A 15,082-nucleotide genomic window follows, 5' to 3' on the forward strand; every position below is an offset into this window, starting at 1 on the left:
TAAAAAATGTGTGTTCTTGCTTTATGACTGTCAGCACAAGTGGTATTCCTTCCCAAGGAAGGCAGAGTGTTTCAAATAGCACTGGAAGTCCTCTCCTTGATTATTGATAATTATATGCAGTCTCCATGACAATGTTATGAACTTTCCTCTTGAATTTAAACAGCCAAATGCTAATATTATTGTGTCTTAATGGAAAATTACCATTTTCTACAACACTTCTCTACTGTTTTTGAGAATGAAAAATCTGGGATTTATTAAACAAGTCTACATCTTAAGGCATGGCCCTTAGCCAACAGGAAAGAATGAGCCTGAACCTGCCTGTAGGTTGGTTTTTGTTCTTAATCATCCTGAATATCCCGAGAAGAATCCGGCCCCTTCTAAGTCTTTGGGAGACTTCACTTGACCTGTTTTGTCCATCTATGCAAGCAGTTTTGTTGTTCTTGTCCCACAAAGACCCTTTCGCCTCCAGGTTTACCTTCCTGTCCATTAAGTCTATAGGCAGCACATAAAACACTGTTCAAGACTTCTCACTGTTTCTCCACTCCCCTTAATAGAAGGAACTGTAGAAGCACTGATGCAGCGATGCAGAGAACACTCTCTTCTCCCATAGTATGCATGAAAGAATGTGACCAATGGACAAGAAAATACAGCTAATTCCGTCAGCTATAATAACCAGCTTTCTGCAAGGTAAAGAACCAGCCTTGTATCTGCCCCATGTCAATGGTGTTAGGTAACTCATTAGCTTTTCACAGATAAGGTAGTAGTATCTAGGTGAATATTTGGAGGTGTGTTCTTTTCATGCAGACTCAGCTGGAAAAAGACAACTTTAACTTCCTTAAATGTGAAAAGAAGCTATAAAAAAAAAAAAGCGCTCATGCCACTGTTTTGAAACCTAGCAGTAGTTCTGAGTGAGCAGTTGAGATTTTTGAGTAGGTGCTCAAACATACTAGGAAAGTGAAGTCAGTGTGATGGTTTCAACAACTGAAACAAAAACCCCAGATCATAAAAAAATACACGTCCCATTTCATGGGGTATATTATTTTTTAAAAGAATTCTTTATAAGGAGTACTTAAGAATAATTGCAAGAGCAGTTGGGTCATGTGAACTTAGAATAGATTTCAGAAAGTTAGATCTCAGTAAAGTAACACAGGGGTTTTTTTGGATTTAAAGGTTTTTCCATGAGCTGTATTCTTTATGATGGAGTTAGTAATTATGTTGTGTATCTACAAATTGCAATTGGATTTCTTCTTTAAAAGATCTTGGCTTAATGTGTAAGTAGTGGTATTTAGAGTGGAGGGGTTTTTTTATTCTTACAATATTTTTTTCAAATCTTTTTGAGTTAAAACAGTGTTTGCAGGAGAGAAAATGCTTCTGTGAAGTACAAAAAAGTTAAATAGGTTAAGCCCCCTGCCTTCTCAGGACCTTAAATGGGCAAAACCTGAATGTTAGGTATACGAAAAATAAAATCTAACATGCAAATTCTAGAGGGAAAGGAGCTTTCAGCTGAAGAAAGTTATTTAGCTCTTCATGTGATGTATTTTGTAAAGTTTCTTTAATGCAGGTTTTCAATTCGCATTACTTTGTGTTGTGCTACACTTATTAAAAACAAACCCCAAAACTGGATCCCTTTAAAATATTGACAACTAGAAAACTCCAAATTGTTCAAATTTATTTTTCACTTCTCCTTCCGTACTTCCAGATTTTTTTAAGCAGTGGGTAGGATATTTCCACATTCATTCCTCTGTCTCATCATAAATTCCCTAATTTGCCCCATAATTGGGTTAAATATTGCCAACATATCTTTCAGAATGTTAAAATATATTTTAGGATGTGTCTCGGTCATCTTCAGGGGTGAAAAATAGCACACTGAGTAGAGTTCTTGTAAAATGACAATAAAAGCTTATCAGGAGTTGACTAGCTTAGGCAATCCTCTAACATACAGTATCGTTCGGTGTTTAAAATAAACACAGCACTTGCTGTTTAGGGAAATACAAGTTGACCAGTGAGGGTGTCTTTAATGTTGTTTCCACATGTCCACCTTGTTTAATAGACTTACTCTCAAGAACATCATGAATAGGTCACTTTGAATGTCTGCAAGAAGAAATTGGCACCTCCCTGCAAAGTTATTACAAATAACTATAGCTTTTTCCAGGTTTTTTTACAATCTTTCCCAGTAACTTCAGAGGTGGTTCCCACTGTCTTCTGCTTGTTTGTCACAGCTTATTAGTTCACAAAAAATTTGTCTGCTGAAAGTGGCTCAGAAGCATGCAGCAGGTGGGAGAGAAAGTCTCCAGATTACTTGCCCATGTTTTCTCTGCAGACACCTAGGTTTGTCTTGTTCTTTTCCCTGGACCTCCCAGTGTGATGTTTCTGTCTCTAAGTTATTAAATTGCCTAGAAATTACGTGGCTTCCAAATTCAGTTGGAGTAAAGGCTCCCATCAACAAGGTCAAGGAAAGGGACTTCCAGTCCATGTTTTAGAAACATTTGTTTCTTCTGGGAATGAATACCATGAGCTTTGAAGGCATAATTAGAAAGGAGGAGGTCTTCCCTATTGTGAACAGCCTTATATTTTCTTTCAGTTAATGTTTTACATAGTATTTTCTTGGTAGTTTGTTCCTTAAGGGAATTGAATTGCTCTATAAAGAAAATTCACCTTCAGATATTGCCTCTTTATTGAAAAAAACCCCAACAAACCTTTAAAAAAACATACAGTTCTCAGTCACACAAAATAGAGGATATCTGTCTGCAGTCACCTTTACCAATATATGTTTCTCAGTGCTTGCTAAACTTGTGCACAAAACTGTGTGCATGCTTAATTAGAAATTTTAATCTTTAACTCCATGGCATCAGAAATAGCTTTTTCTGTAGGAACTTTGTTCCATAGATGTCTGTGGAGCATGCTTCAGTTCAGTAGGTAGTGAAGGCAATTTAAACCATCATTGTCTTCTAATTCTGGTTACAGGTGACCTGCATATGTTCATTGTAATCTTTGAAGGGCATTTTATTTTATGTGCTGGTTCTCCCCTGATTTTTCCTAGCAGGAAAATACTTCTAACTTTTGTAGACCTTCACTTTTTTCAGGTCACTTAAGAGATCAAGACTCTAAAACATCCTTTCTAACTGTTTTTATGTTATGTGGCTAGATTTATCTTCTTAGTTTCTTTTACCATTAATGAATATATGCCCAAAGCATTTTTACTTTGTTTGGTTTTCCCCTACCCACAACTTTTTAGGAATTGATCCCACTCATACTGTGTACTGCCTGCCTCCATCCTGAACCCAAAGAGAGAGATCAGCTTCTACACATACTGTTCAATTTGATCAAACGACCAGATGATGAGCAAAGGTGTGTTTGCGTTTGTGTGTTGCGGGATAAGAAGGAATTTTTTTTTCTTTGTCAAAGAAACAGAACTAATAGAAACTGGATATTACTCGATGATTTTAACCAAGTTTCACTTAAGCTTATGTTTTGCTGATACAGTGTTGAAAAATTTATGTGGACTTCAGGACTTTCCATTTCCATGACCTGTACTTTCTAGTTACTGAAATGTAAGAATGTGCTTGGTAAGCTGCAGTGTAACATTTCAGTTCCTTTTTTCTTTAAAGATGAACTGAAATGCTTTATTAAAAGGGCTTTAAGATCATAATTCTTAGCAATGGTTGATACAGAAAATAAAACAGCTTTTTTAAACCTCTGTCTTAGTTTATCTTAGTGATCTATATGTTTTAACGTTAACTACCATGTTTAGTTTGGGAAAATAGCATGAGAAAATAGTACTCTTCCTACTTATGGTTCAGTACTATGGTAGCAATAAAAATTTCAGAAGACTGAAGCAGTGATTTAGTTCTGACAAGTGTTAAGACCTTTGCTTTATTTTGGTTAAGACTTTGAAACAAAGTATACTTTTTATTTTGTGTTCTAAATTTAGTTCTTCCTTAGTACTCAGGAGATCTGCCTTTGTACCAATCTCAATAAGAATACCCTTAAGGTTGAAAGACAGTACCTTAGCTGGTATGTTTCCCTCTCTTAACTGTGGAAAGATTTTTTTGTATTTGATCTATAGCTCTTCCTTTATTTTCGTTACAGATGTTTCATAAAGCATCTGTATCTATTGTTGCTCTGTTCTGTCTTCAGACAAAATAGGCTTTATGAAATAGGTGGAAAGCATTTTTTTTTTGAAGATTCTCTGAAACGGAAGTGTTCCAGTGTCTTTCTAAATTGTTCCCATGGTAAAATTTAGAGATGAGGTTCAATTGGAAGAGATGGGCTTGGAGACAAAAAATATATAAATAAATAAAAGCAGCTTGTAGCACAGTGGCACCATGCAGATTGAAATTACAAAGATATATAGTCCTTGTTAAACTTCAGATTCATTAGAAATCTGCTTCTGAAACATCTACCATTATCTAAAGTGTTTTGAGTGTCCCACGCAGATTGAGAAGCTAAAATAATTTTGTGGTTGAGAGGGGAAGGAAGTTACATCCCACTTGTATTCTCTTGTAGTTTTGTTACAGGATTGGTGGCCTATCAAATAGATTGTCCATATGCCTGTTTAGCTGCAGTTACATGTGACTTTTCCAGCAGCTAAGAAAGAAGAAAGTCTAAGCTTCTTTTTCATTGAAGTTGTTCATTCTTTGTTGTGAGTTAGAGATTTATATCTAAAACCAACTCATTTTCATCAGAAATGTGGGAAGAATGTTCTGCCATAACTTCCAGGACAAAACATGTATATACATAATATACATTTACACACATAAAAATCATAATCTTTTTAGAGGTGCCATAACATCTGACTGAAGAATAAGTAAAATTCCATCAAATGAAAGACATTCTGAACACAAATTAGATAGAAAATACCTATTCAGAATTTCACTCAGTTTTTTTATACTTCTTATACTTTTTTATACTTTTTATTTGTATGAAGTATTTTATGCATGCTTGTTTTTTATCTAAATAAGTTTAATATTTTAGCAGTCTTGTGCAATATGAAGTAAGCAAAGACATTCAGGTTTAGTCACCAGAACAATGGTATTAATTATCTCTTATTTATCTTCTGCTATACTGTACAGGCCTACAGTATACATTAAAGTAGCAGTTGATAACAAGTTGACTTTTTTAATTTGTTAAATGCAAGAGATGGAGATGTGACATTAGATTTCTAATAATGAATACGTTAAAATAAGTATTTTTCTTTAAATATTTGACCTTGTAAAGTATGTTAACAATTAGGTGGAAACCCTGTATTGTATTTCTTGCCCATGTGAGAGGCTCTTTGGTACATGCAGATAGAGCATATTACCATAGTCTTGTATACTAACGTCATATTTAACAAGGCCACTTTTATCCTCGAGGCTTTGTTCATTAATGTACTATTCAACTTTTCAAAATGTCTATCAAATTCTCTTCTGCAAAGGAATAAATATGTGTTAGCTTTACTTAAACATCTTTTTGGACAGTTATGTTGGTTTTGGAAGCTAAGGAGCGATGAATAAGTCAGATTAATATTGGGGTCTTCTAGGACAAGGTTAAAACATAGTTCAAAATGTGAACTCTAGAAGATTTCCAAGTAATACACCCAGAAGCAGCATTCTTAATGCTAAAAAGCTAAAATAAATTAAGCGTAGTGTATCTAGTGTGACTTTTCATTGCTCATATGATACCACCTCTTACAGAACACATGTAACTTGCTGACATAATAAGGAAAACACTAGTAAGTAAGTTTTTATTACAACCTTTAGGAGTGACAAAAGAACCTTGAACTGTGTAGTATAAGATTGAATTGCTTACCAGTGCATGCAGTCACTTTCAAAAACCTCTAGAAAGAGTTTAGAGGTGTTAAATTTTGTCTGTTCTACTTTTAACTTCTGCCTTGTGTTTCTAGTCTGATTCTTGATTTCACTTTAGTTTCTGTACTGATGCAGCAAACTGGTGCTGCTCTGAATGGTACTGATTGGGTTTATGTTCCTGCCTAACTGATCATAAGTGCGTAACCTGGAGAGAGCATTTTGAGGAAAACATTCCCAGCATCTTGTTAACAAAAGAGATCATTATGACAATAAGTAGAAAGTTTTTTGCTATATCAAGCATAGACTTCAATTTTTGCAACAGCTTAGTGTTAACATTTTTTTCTTCAATGACCTGTTGTTGAGATCCTTAGAACCTTTCCTTCCCCTGAAATACCGACTGTTGTCATATACTTTTAAGATGATTACAGTAAAATATTTATAACATTATTTTTTAATATTTTTGCAATATCTTAGTTCCCTACTTTATAGGCAAGGCAGAAGGAAATCTGAGTTAATCTTGATATTTCATGGAACGTTTTTGAGGAGGTTTGATTTAAAGAAAACAAATACATATTTTGGTTTTCCTCATTTCTAATGCAGCTTATTTCAAGTGATTACTGTATTCTGCTCTTTGTTTTTTCAATATTTTATAAAAGTATATTCTATTGCCCAAATCTGTGATTAGGTACAGTGTGTACAACCAAAGACAGGCATTCGAGTAACTGTTTTGTTTGATGGAGAACTCAGAATTACCACAGACTTTTGCCTCCATATTGCTATCACATATCATCTGTTGATTTCTTGAGTCTTATCTAATCATTACATTTTTGTTTTCCCTCAAGCTTCTTACCTTGGTCAAAGGTCTAGTTCTCTTTATGTGGTAGAGAGGAAAAAAACCCACAGAACACAAAACCAAAGAGCTTGGTGTGATTGTTGGCCTAAAGAATGCTGGGAAAAAAATATTTTTTAATAGATTATTTCTCCTTGAAAGATTCTGAAATTGAGTCTTTTTTTTCCCGGAGTATATTGTATAACTGGTTAAGAAGTAACTAGCAGAATCTCTGCCTTTCAACCTTAAGGGCATACTATTAGCTGCAGTAAATATTTAGGAGTTTACACACGACACTAAAATGGTAACAAATTAATTCTGGCTTACTTTCCACAAAGTAATAATAAACGAATTCTCAGTGGTGTCCTAATCTCACTGTGGAGGTGATAAAATGAGTTTCTTATGTCCGTGTGTTATTGTTTGAAACTGGGTATTTAAGTGTTGATGTAGGCACTAAAAGTAAATAGAAGTGGTAAATTGCATGCAAAGTAGGTATCATTCCAGTCCTATTAACAGGAGAAATAGTTAGAAGTACAAAATGTTAGCAAGATAAACACTCATTAAATAAAAGTTAGAAAATCACAAATGACAGCTAAATACGATTTTAATGAAGTTTTAAGTATATCTCTGTGCCTGTGAAATTCATGGAACAACAGTGATTTCTTGCAATCTTTGAGGAAAGTTAAAAAATGCAAGAATATAGATACAAATGACTCACATGATCATAGATACTGCTGATTGATGAATTGCTTCCTTTTTAGAGTAGGCTTTAGAAGATTTCTGACAAAACTCCAATATTTTGGGAGAGATGACAGTAACTTGTATGTTATAATGTTGTAAAACCATGTTAGGAAAGAATTAAGTTATTGTTTTGAACAAAGTTCATTAAATGTCATGAAGGCTTCCAAATAAAAGCAAGCAGTATGCATACTTGACGGAAACACTGTGATGGTATGATAGTGTTAAGTAATTTAGATCCTTTTACTGTATGATGAATCATAGCATTCAGTAATAAGAATTAAATGAGAGATTTAGTCAGAGTGTCCCAATTTCAGACATTAGGAAATCAGAGATTCCCAAATCAGAGATTCTCAGGCTCTGGTTCATGGAATTTGGGATCTGCAAGTTTCTGGAAAAGGCATATTAAAAAGAAAACAAGAGAATCATAGAATAGTTTGGGTTGGGAGCGACCTTTAAAAGTCATCTAGTCCAACCCCCACTGCAATAGCAGGGACAATAGTGGCTTTCAATTTAATATTTAGTCTTTAAGTCAGTGTGTATGGTGTGAAATTTTGACAGTAGACGATTACCTCTTGCCTGACAGTATCTGTTTCCTAACAAATATATTCTATATATTATAGAACTTTACTTTATAAACAGATTAAATTTATGTTTTCAGACAGATGATACTGACTGGGTGTGTGGCATTTGCCCGACACGTTGGACCAACACGTGTAGAAGCTGAGCTTTTACCACAGTGTTGGGAACAGGTAACTGATTATTTTGTGCTTTACTCTGGAAAATTAGTTAAAAATTTGTAAATGTCAAGTTTTATTTGTTTGGGAGGGAGGTTGTTCTAGTTTCATTTTTCAATGAATGCAGTTCAAAGTATTTTTCAGAAAGGTATTTGGATGTTCTTTGTCCTCATTACATATACTTTTACATAACATTAAAAAGAACTCAGAAGGAAAAAATTTGTCAAAGACTATCTAGAGATTGTGTTTACCTGCATATGTTTGTTGTATTGAAATGTAGATATGCCCATGTTCATCATCAGTGTTGCCTAACCTATTGCCAGGTAGGTGCCTTTATAATTAGCGGCGTAATTTCCCATTGGAAATCCATTTTCATTCAAATATTTCATTTGCTGATTTTTATGTTGTATTAAGTCCCTGAAACAGTGTCTGCATTTCAGCTAGTTTAAATTCATAAAGAGAAAATTAAAGATCAAAGTAGTCAGAAGTCAGTCCCCTGTAGATGGGCATGATTTTACAGCTGTAAGATCAACCTGAAGATTACATGTGAATTCTAGAATCAGTGACCTCTTCCACAGATATTCTAAATTAACAGAAATAACTGAACAACCAAACTGAAACTCTTACTGTTTCATCTGAGGCATAGAAACAGAACAATATGAGTTCAGGTGAAAATGCATGGCATTTTCCTACCATAATGAAGAAGAGGGAGTTCATCATTGCCTAAAAGACAGTGAATAACTAAGCCTTGACAGAGTGGTAATGCTTGGTCTGATAATTGTCTACTGTTTCTTGCATAATGCAGCCATCTGTGTTTCACAATAAAGTCCAAGCTTTAATAGTCTTAATGCTTTCTGATGGCAGAAGTACATATTATATGCAGCATTTGTGCTTATATGTATGACTGATGTATCTATTGATTAAATGCAGGACTCATGGCAATAGTAGTTGATCACAAACCATATTTTGTTTTCTTAGTCCTTTTCATGAAATTTAAACAGTGTTTAAAAAAAACAGTCTCACCTCAGTAGGAGCACATCTTCATCATAGCAGTTTCTTAGTAATTGCTGATGCAAAAGGGAAACAACTCCAACTGTAACAGTACAGCATATCAGGCTGCCAAGCCATATGTCATCATGCATTTATTTAATGCAGTTTGCCAGACTGTTTGTGATACTGAAACCAGGTCATTATTTTTTCTGGCAAAATACCAGCTGAACCTCATTGTCACAAGACTGAGTTTGTAGAAGGAACTCAAAAACACACATAGCTTCTACCTTTTCTCAGTAGATGCTTTGATCATGAAAGCGTTCATGCAGTTGGTTTCCAACCAAAATCTATTTATACATGCAAAGGACTGGGCCCTCAGAAGATTCAGCACTTTCATTCACACATTCTGAAGCTCACTGTTATCAGACTATTCTTTGTGATCTTTCTACCTGCTCTTCTCAGGTAGAATTAGATAGCTGTGTCATCTGAGTTTAGCTCAAGGCTCTGTGAATGCTAAAAGTTCCCTCAGAACTAGTGAACAGTTAATCCGCTTCCAAAATCGTACTACTGCTTCTTAAAGGAAAAGAAATGGTAATAAACAATTTACAGTTATGTTTAAGTTTCTAAGTGCTAATACTCTTCCCTGACCACAAACTTCGTAGAAATTTGAGTCTTTTTTCCTCCAGTGTGTCAGTATGTCTTTGCAATATCAGGGGTGATATTTAGATTGCCTTGCCAGTCCACCTAAACCAGTTGAAACTAGTCTTTGCTGTTTCTTTCAGGTAGGCAGAGCTCCAGAAGGCAAAGTGTATCTCTGTTACCAGTAGGGAATTTGCATTTGGAAAGATGGCACATAAGTCAGAGATACTATAGGTATTAAAGCAGCCTGTTGCATGCCCATATTGTTTCTCATCTATGCTTCCAAAAAGTATTACAAGCGTGCTACTGATGAATGAATGCAAAGTAACGATAGACACATTCAGAGAACGTTCTCCCATGCTTGAGACTTCAGTTTAGTCCTGAGGCTCATGGTCTGTTCATTGGAGTCTCTTACAAATGATCTTTGTCACTCTTCATTCTTGAGAGAGTTCTTGGTTGTTTCAGATCAGAACAGTGAGAAAGTTGAAAGCAATAGTACATCAGTGGTCAGGTACCATTGTTCAGTGTGCTGTGGAAATAAAGTTGAGGTAAGAAGTTGTCCAAAGTTGATTTATTACTATGTCTTCACCTGTAGTTTCTCCTGAGTGAGTAGAACTGAGAGAATCATAGAATGACTGAGGTTGGAAGGGACCTTTGTACATCTGGTAGTCCAAGCCCCCTACTTAAAACAGTGTCAGCTAGAGCAAGTTGCTCAAGGTCAAGTCCAGTCTGGTTTTGAATATGTCTGAGGATGGAGGCTCCATAACATCTCTGGGCAACGTGTTCCAAGGTTTGGCCACCCTCCCAGTAAATTTCCTGTATTTCAGTTTGTGTCCCATTTCCTCTTGTCCTTTCGTTGGGCACCTCTGTGTTCTTCACCTCTCTGCAGATAGGTACAGATATTTATACATATGGTTAAGATCGCTCCTGAGCACTTTCTTCTTAAGATCAAACAATCCCAGTTCTCTAAGCCTCCCCCCATATATCATATACTCCTATTTCTTAATCATCCTCACCTCTCTCCACTGGACTTGCTCAGTGTGTCTTTGTGTCTGTGGCTGGGAAGCCCAGAACAGCACTCTGGATGTGGTCTCACCAATGCTGAGTAAAGAGGTCTAATGACGTACCTGCTGGTGATGCTTATCCTAGTGCTGCTCAGGATACCATTGGTCTTCCTTGCTGCAAGGAGTGCATTGCTGACTTTGCTTGGTATCTGTCAGGCCCTCCAGGTCCTCCTCTGCTAAGCTGCTTTCCAGCCACTTGGCCTCCAGTCTGTCCTGGTGCATGGGAATTATGTCTGCTCAGGTTCAGGACTTTGCACGCCCCTTTCTTGAACTTCATAAGGATCCTGTCTGCCTGTTTCTCCAGCCTGTTGAGCTGCCTCTGTATGGGTATATCAACTGCTCCTTCCAGTTTTGCATCATCTGCATACTTGTTGAGGTGCATTCTGTCTTGTCATCCAGGTCATTAATGAAGATCTTCGTTGTTGGCCCCAGAATCAACCCTTGAGGTGCACCACTGGGGACTGGCACCCAGCTGCAACTGTTTAAGCCTGTGATTAGTTCAGCCAGTTTTCCATCCACCTCACTGTCTTTACCTAGCCCAGGCTTCATCAGTTTGTGAATGAGCATGTTATGGGAAACAGTATCAAAAGTCTTGCTGAAGTCAAGATAAACAATATAATTGCTTTCCCCTTGTTCAGTGAGACAGTCATCTTGGGAAAGCTCACAGGCTGGTCATGCATGGTTTTTCCTGCATAAATACATGCTGACTATTCCCAGCCACCTTCTCATCCCTCATAGGTTTGGAAATGCTTTCCAGAATTAATTGTTTCAACATCTTCCCAGGAACTGACGTGAGACAGACTGTACTGTGAAGGTAGCAGTGACATTTGCTTTTTTCCAGTCCTCAGGAATTGACAGTGCTCCCCAATTGACAAAACATTTCTTTGATTGTCACGAGTGGTCTTGCAATGACATCCGCCAACGCCCCCAGCACTGATGGATACATCCCCATCAGGGCCCACAAATGTCCAATTTGTTTAAATGTTTCCTAACCTGGTAATTCTCTATCTTCAAGTCCTCCTTGCTCCAGATTTTCCCATGGGTTTTAGGGACTTGGGATTGCTGAAGACAAGCCTTCCCAGTAAAGACTGAGACAGAGAAGGCAGCGAGTACCTTGGTCTTTTTTCATGACCAGATGGTTGTCTTACCAATGCTATATGCTGCATAGCAAGAAAGAAATAGTCGCACCACATGTGTATCCTATTTTATTTGACAGGAACAAGCTATTCACTTTTCTCTCTCATCATTTTACCCTAAAACTTTTAATTCACAAAGCATATTGAAATGTATCATGTGTTTCATTGGATAATCATTAAAGCTGACTCCACCAGGATGCAGACTTGGTTCAGAATTATCAATATCAAATTTGTAAGGCACAATTTTGTAGTGGCCTTTGAAAAGGGGAGGTAAACAGCACAGGGTCAAGAGGTTCTTGGGAATAGGAGCTGTTTTCAGTCACACTTCAGAGACACAACATGTTTATGCTGGACTTGAGAGTAGAACTTCAATAACATGCGAATACTTCTTCACTTAGTACATGTGCCTTTTTTTGACCCCCAGTTGCTCAGCAGGATCTGGGCAGCTATGCTACACTGGTTGGCTCAGAGCACTAGAGGGCACTTGTGTAGTTCTGAGGAACGGCACTCCTGAAGGGCTGCACAAGACAGAATATTTCATGACATGCCAGCTCAGAAGTTACTCATATTCTGTGAGTCCAGCAGCCCATACACTGCTTTCCACCATTCTGTTTCATATACATATATACTTCTCAGAGTCTTCTCTTACTATAAGCTGTATTTTATAGGACAACTAGTGAAGGCTCTATCTGCCTTGTCTTTATGCCTCAGCGCAAGAATTTCAAAGTGCTTAGTACCCATATGCAACTTCTACAGGCACAGTCAATGTTTATATAAGAGGTGCAGACATACTGCTCTGCTGCTGTTCATTCTAACCACATTCTGAATACTGGTTACTGCAAAGCAAATAGCCATTCTGTTTCTTTTTACCAGATCAACCACAAATACCCAGAGAGACGGCTACTGGTAGCAGAATCCTGTGGAGCTCTAGCACCTTACCTTCCAGTAAGTATTAATAGTGACCCTAAATACTTTCCTAGTGAAAGCAAGGTGAAAATTTGTTGTGTAGTATAAACAATCTTTATAGTTATGAATCTTCTCAAGGGTATATGTTATGTATAGACAGTCACATTGTCTTCTACTTTATATTACACATGTGAGATCCAATAAATGACATTAAGGAGGTAGCTTATTTACTATAAAGGAATACAGGTCAGTCTAGCTATAAAATGTCTTTAAGAACAGTATGTTCTGAGAAAATAGTCTTTTTCAGTAAAGATGAAGTAAAGATAGTTAGGACCAGTTAAGGAAATAATCTCTGAAAAAATAATTGGCACCCAATAATAGAGTTCTTCAGACACTGGAATGTTACATGAAGAGTGCTGCAATTCAAAAGCAGGAAAATTAAGTCAGTGGCAAACTAGAATTAGAAACTTCAGAGAAGGATGAAAATAACCCAAATTAAAACCCTACTTCTCCAATTTAGCAATGGAATGATTAAAGACTCAGTTTAAAGTTTAGGCCTATAGTAGTTTTTTTGCTTTTAGTTATTTTTGGCACATACTTTCATACGAATTGAAGGACCTGAGTTCTGTGTTTAGTAGGACAAAAGGCTCTCTAATGAGACTACTGACATTTTATAGTCATTCATCTTCTGTTGTGAAAACTGAATGTGTAATATTCAAAGGGATCCATGGTTGGAGGAAGGGATTTTACTTGTAAGCACTAATAGAAGTGCAAATTATTTACAAAAATTGCTATAAACTCACATTTCTTGTTTTACTGTATTTAACAAGTATTTTTTCTTGTTTCCAAACAGAAAGAAATTCGTAGTTCTTTAGTACTTTCCATGCTGCAGCAAATGCTAATGGAAGATAAGGCAGATCTGGTACGAGAAGCTGTGATTAAAAGCCTTGGCATCATTATGGGATATATTGATGATCCAGACAAATATCAACAGGTATAATTTCATTTGAGTTTTGTATGTATGAAATGTCTTCTATATTTATTTCATGAATAAGGGATGCGTAATTTCATGTACTTTTATTAAATCTTTTCAGATACTTTTAAAAATTTTGATTGTTTATATGAACGTTCATTTTATTGTACCACCAAGACCAAAAAGAAAACATATACATAAAAGTATCATTAGAACCTCAGGTATTAAGTCTCATACAGAAGCTTCTCTAATAATTCGCCTTCAGGAGCATACCACTTCATTGGCTATCTGATACTATTAGCCAATTTGATATCATCACTTGCTAACAAAGATTCATCTACTACAACAAAGCCTACTTGTAGTGCAACTTAATACTGCTGAATAGTGTTTCAGATAAGTGAAAATTAAGAACTTCTAACCCTGTCTTTGAGTTTTTGAAGGTGGAGTGGTAAAATGTGTTTGTATTCATTCTGATAACTTGACTGTAGAGAAATACTCTACAGGGTCATTCATTGGGCAACCTATTGTTTACTTTGTAGGTGGGCTGGGAATATCTGTTGAAAGGCCTTCATGTACTATGTTGTTTTATTAGTGTAAAATTTTAAAAATGGATCATAATTTTTTTCTAGACTGCATGTTTTGTGTAGCAAACTGTGTATGGTAGGAAAAGTAATTATGTTCTTTATTTTGCCAGGGCTTTGAACTTCTGCTTTCAGCTTTAGGAGACCCTTCAGAACGTGTAGTTAGTGCAACGCATCAGGTGTTTTTACCTGCTTATGCTGCCTGGACAACAGAACTGGGAAATTTACAATTCCATCTTATACCTACACTGCTTAATAAAATTGAAAAATTGCTCAGGGTATGTGTTCAGCTGTTTCTGCATTGGAGAGTTTTCTTTATATCTTTATTACATATGCAGAGTTTTTTTAAAAATACAAAAATGTAAATAATTGCTACTTAATGTTCTATGGGGGAAAAGTTTTCTGGAGATTTTTGTTATAACTCCATAACTTTTACTTGTCCTTTGGAAGAAAGGAAAAAATACCACCGCCAAAACCCTAAAAAACCCACAAAACCCAAACAGATGCTTCTTTAACAGTGTTTTACTTTGTAGCCCAGTAATCAAAGTGCAATTCAGAAAATGCTTGAGTCTGTGACCAGATAATGTGTTTTATTCTGAGTGCATATGCCATATATTTAAATTGTTTTAAAGTGTCACACAGTGTGTTTTTTAATACAGTACATTGTTTATTAAACAAACCAAAAAGGTAGAATTGGATG

General features: G+C 36.2%; 1 protein-coding gene across 8 annotated transcripts in view; it reads left to right on the plus strand.

Annotated features, from left to right (window-relative positions):
• Window positions 1-15,082, plus strand: part of RELCH (RAB11 binding and LisH domain, coiled-coil and HEAT repeat containing) — an 83,232-nt gene that overhangs the window by 37,899 nt on the left and 30,251 nt on the right. For 6 of the 8 annotated variants that reach the window (XR_012623539.1, XR_012623540.1, XM_074826738.1 and 3 more), the window contains exons 11-15: window positions 3,236-3,348; window positions 8,018-8,108; window positions 12,796-12,867; window positions 13,682-13,822; window positions 14,496-14,660. Coding sequence is in view for 6 of the 8 variants with exons in the window: in XM_074826738.1 (XP_074682839.1) it covers window positions 3,236-3,348; window positions 8,018-8,108; window positions 12,796-12,867; window positions 13,682-13,822; window positions 14,496-14,660 (582 nt within the window). In the remaining 2 variants the exon portion in view is untranslated. Of the gene's footprint in view, window positions 1-569; window positions 688-3,235; window positions 3,349-8,017; window positions 8,109-12,795; window positions 12,868-13,681; window positions 13,823-14,495; window positions 14,661-15,082 lie in introns of those variants that run through there. The other 2 variants (XM_074826792.1, XM_074826785.1) reach the window with 2 other exon arrangements.

The sequence above is a fragment of the Strix aluco genome, chromosome 1, assembly GCF_031877795.1.
Source record: "Strix aluco isolate bStrAlu1 chromosome 1, bStrAlu1.hap1, whole genome shotgun sequence".
In the NCBI taxonomy this organism is placed as follows: Eukaryota; Metazoa; Chordata; class Aves; order Strigiformes; family Strigidae; genus Strix; species Strix aluco.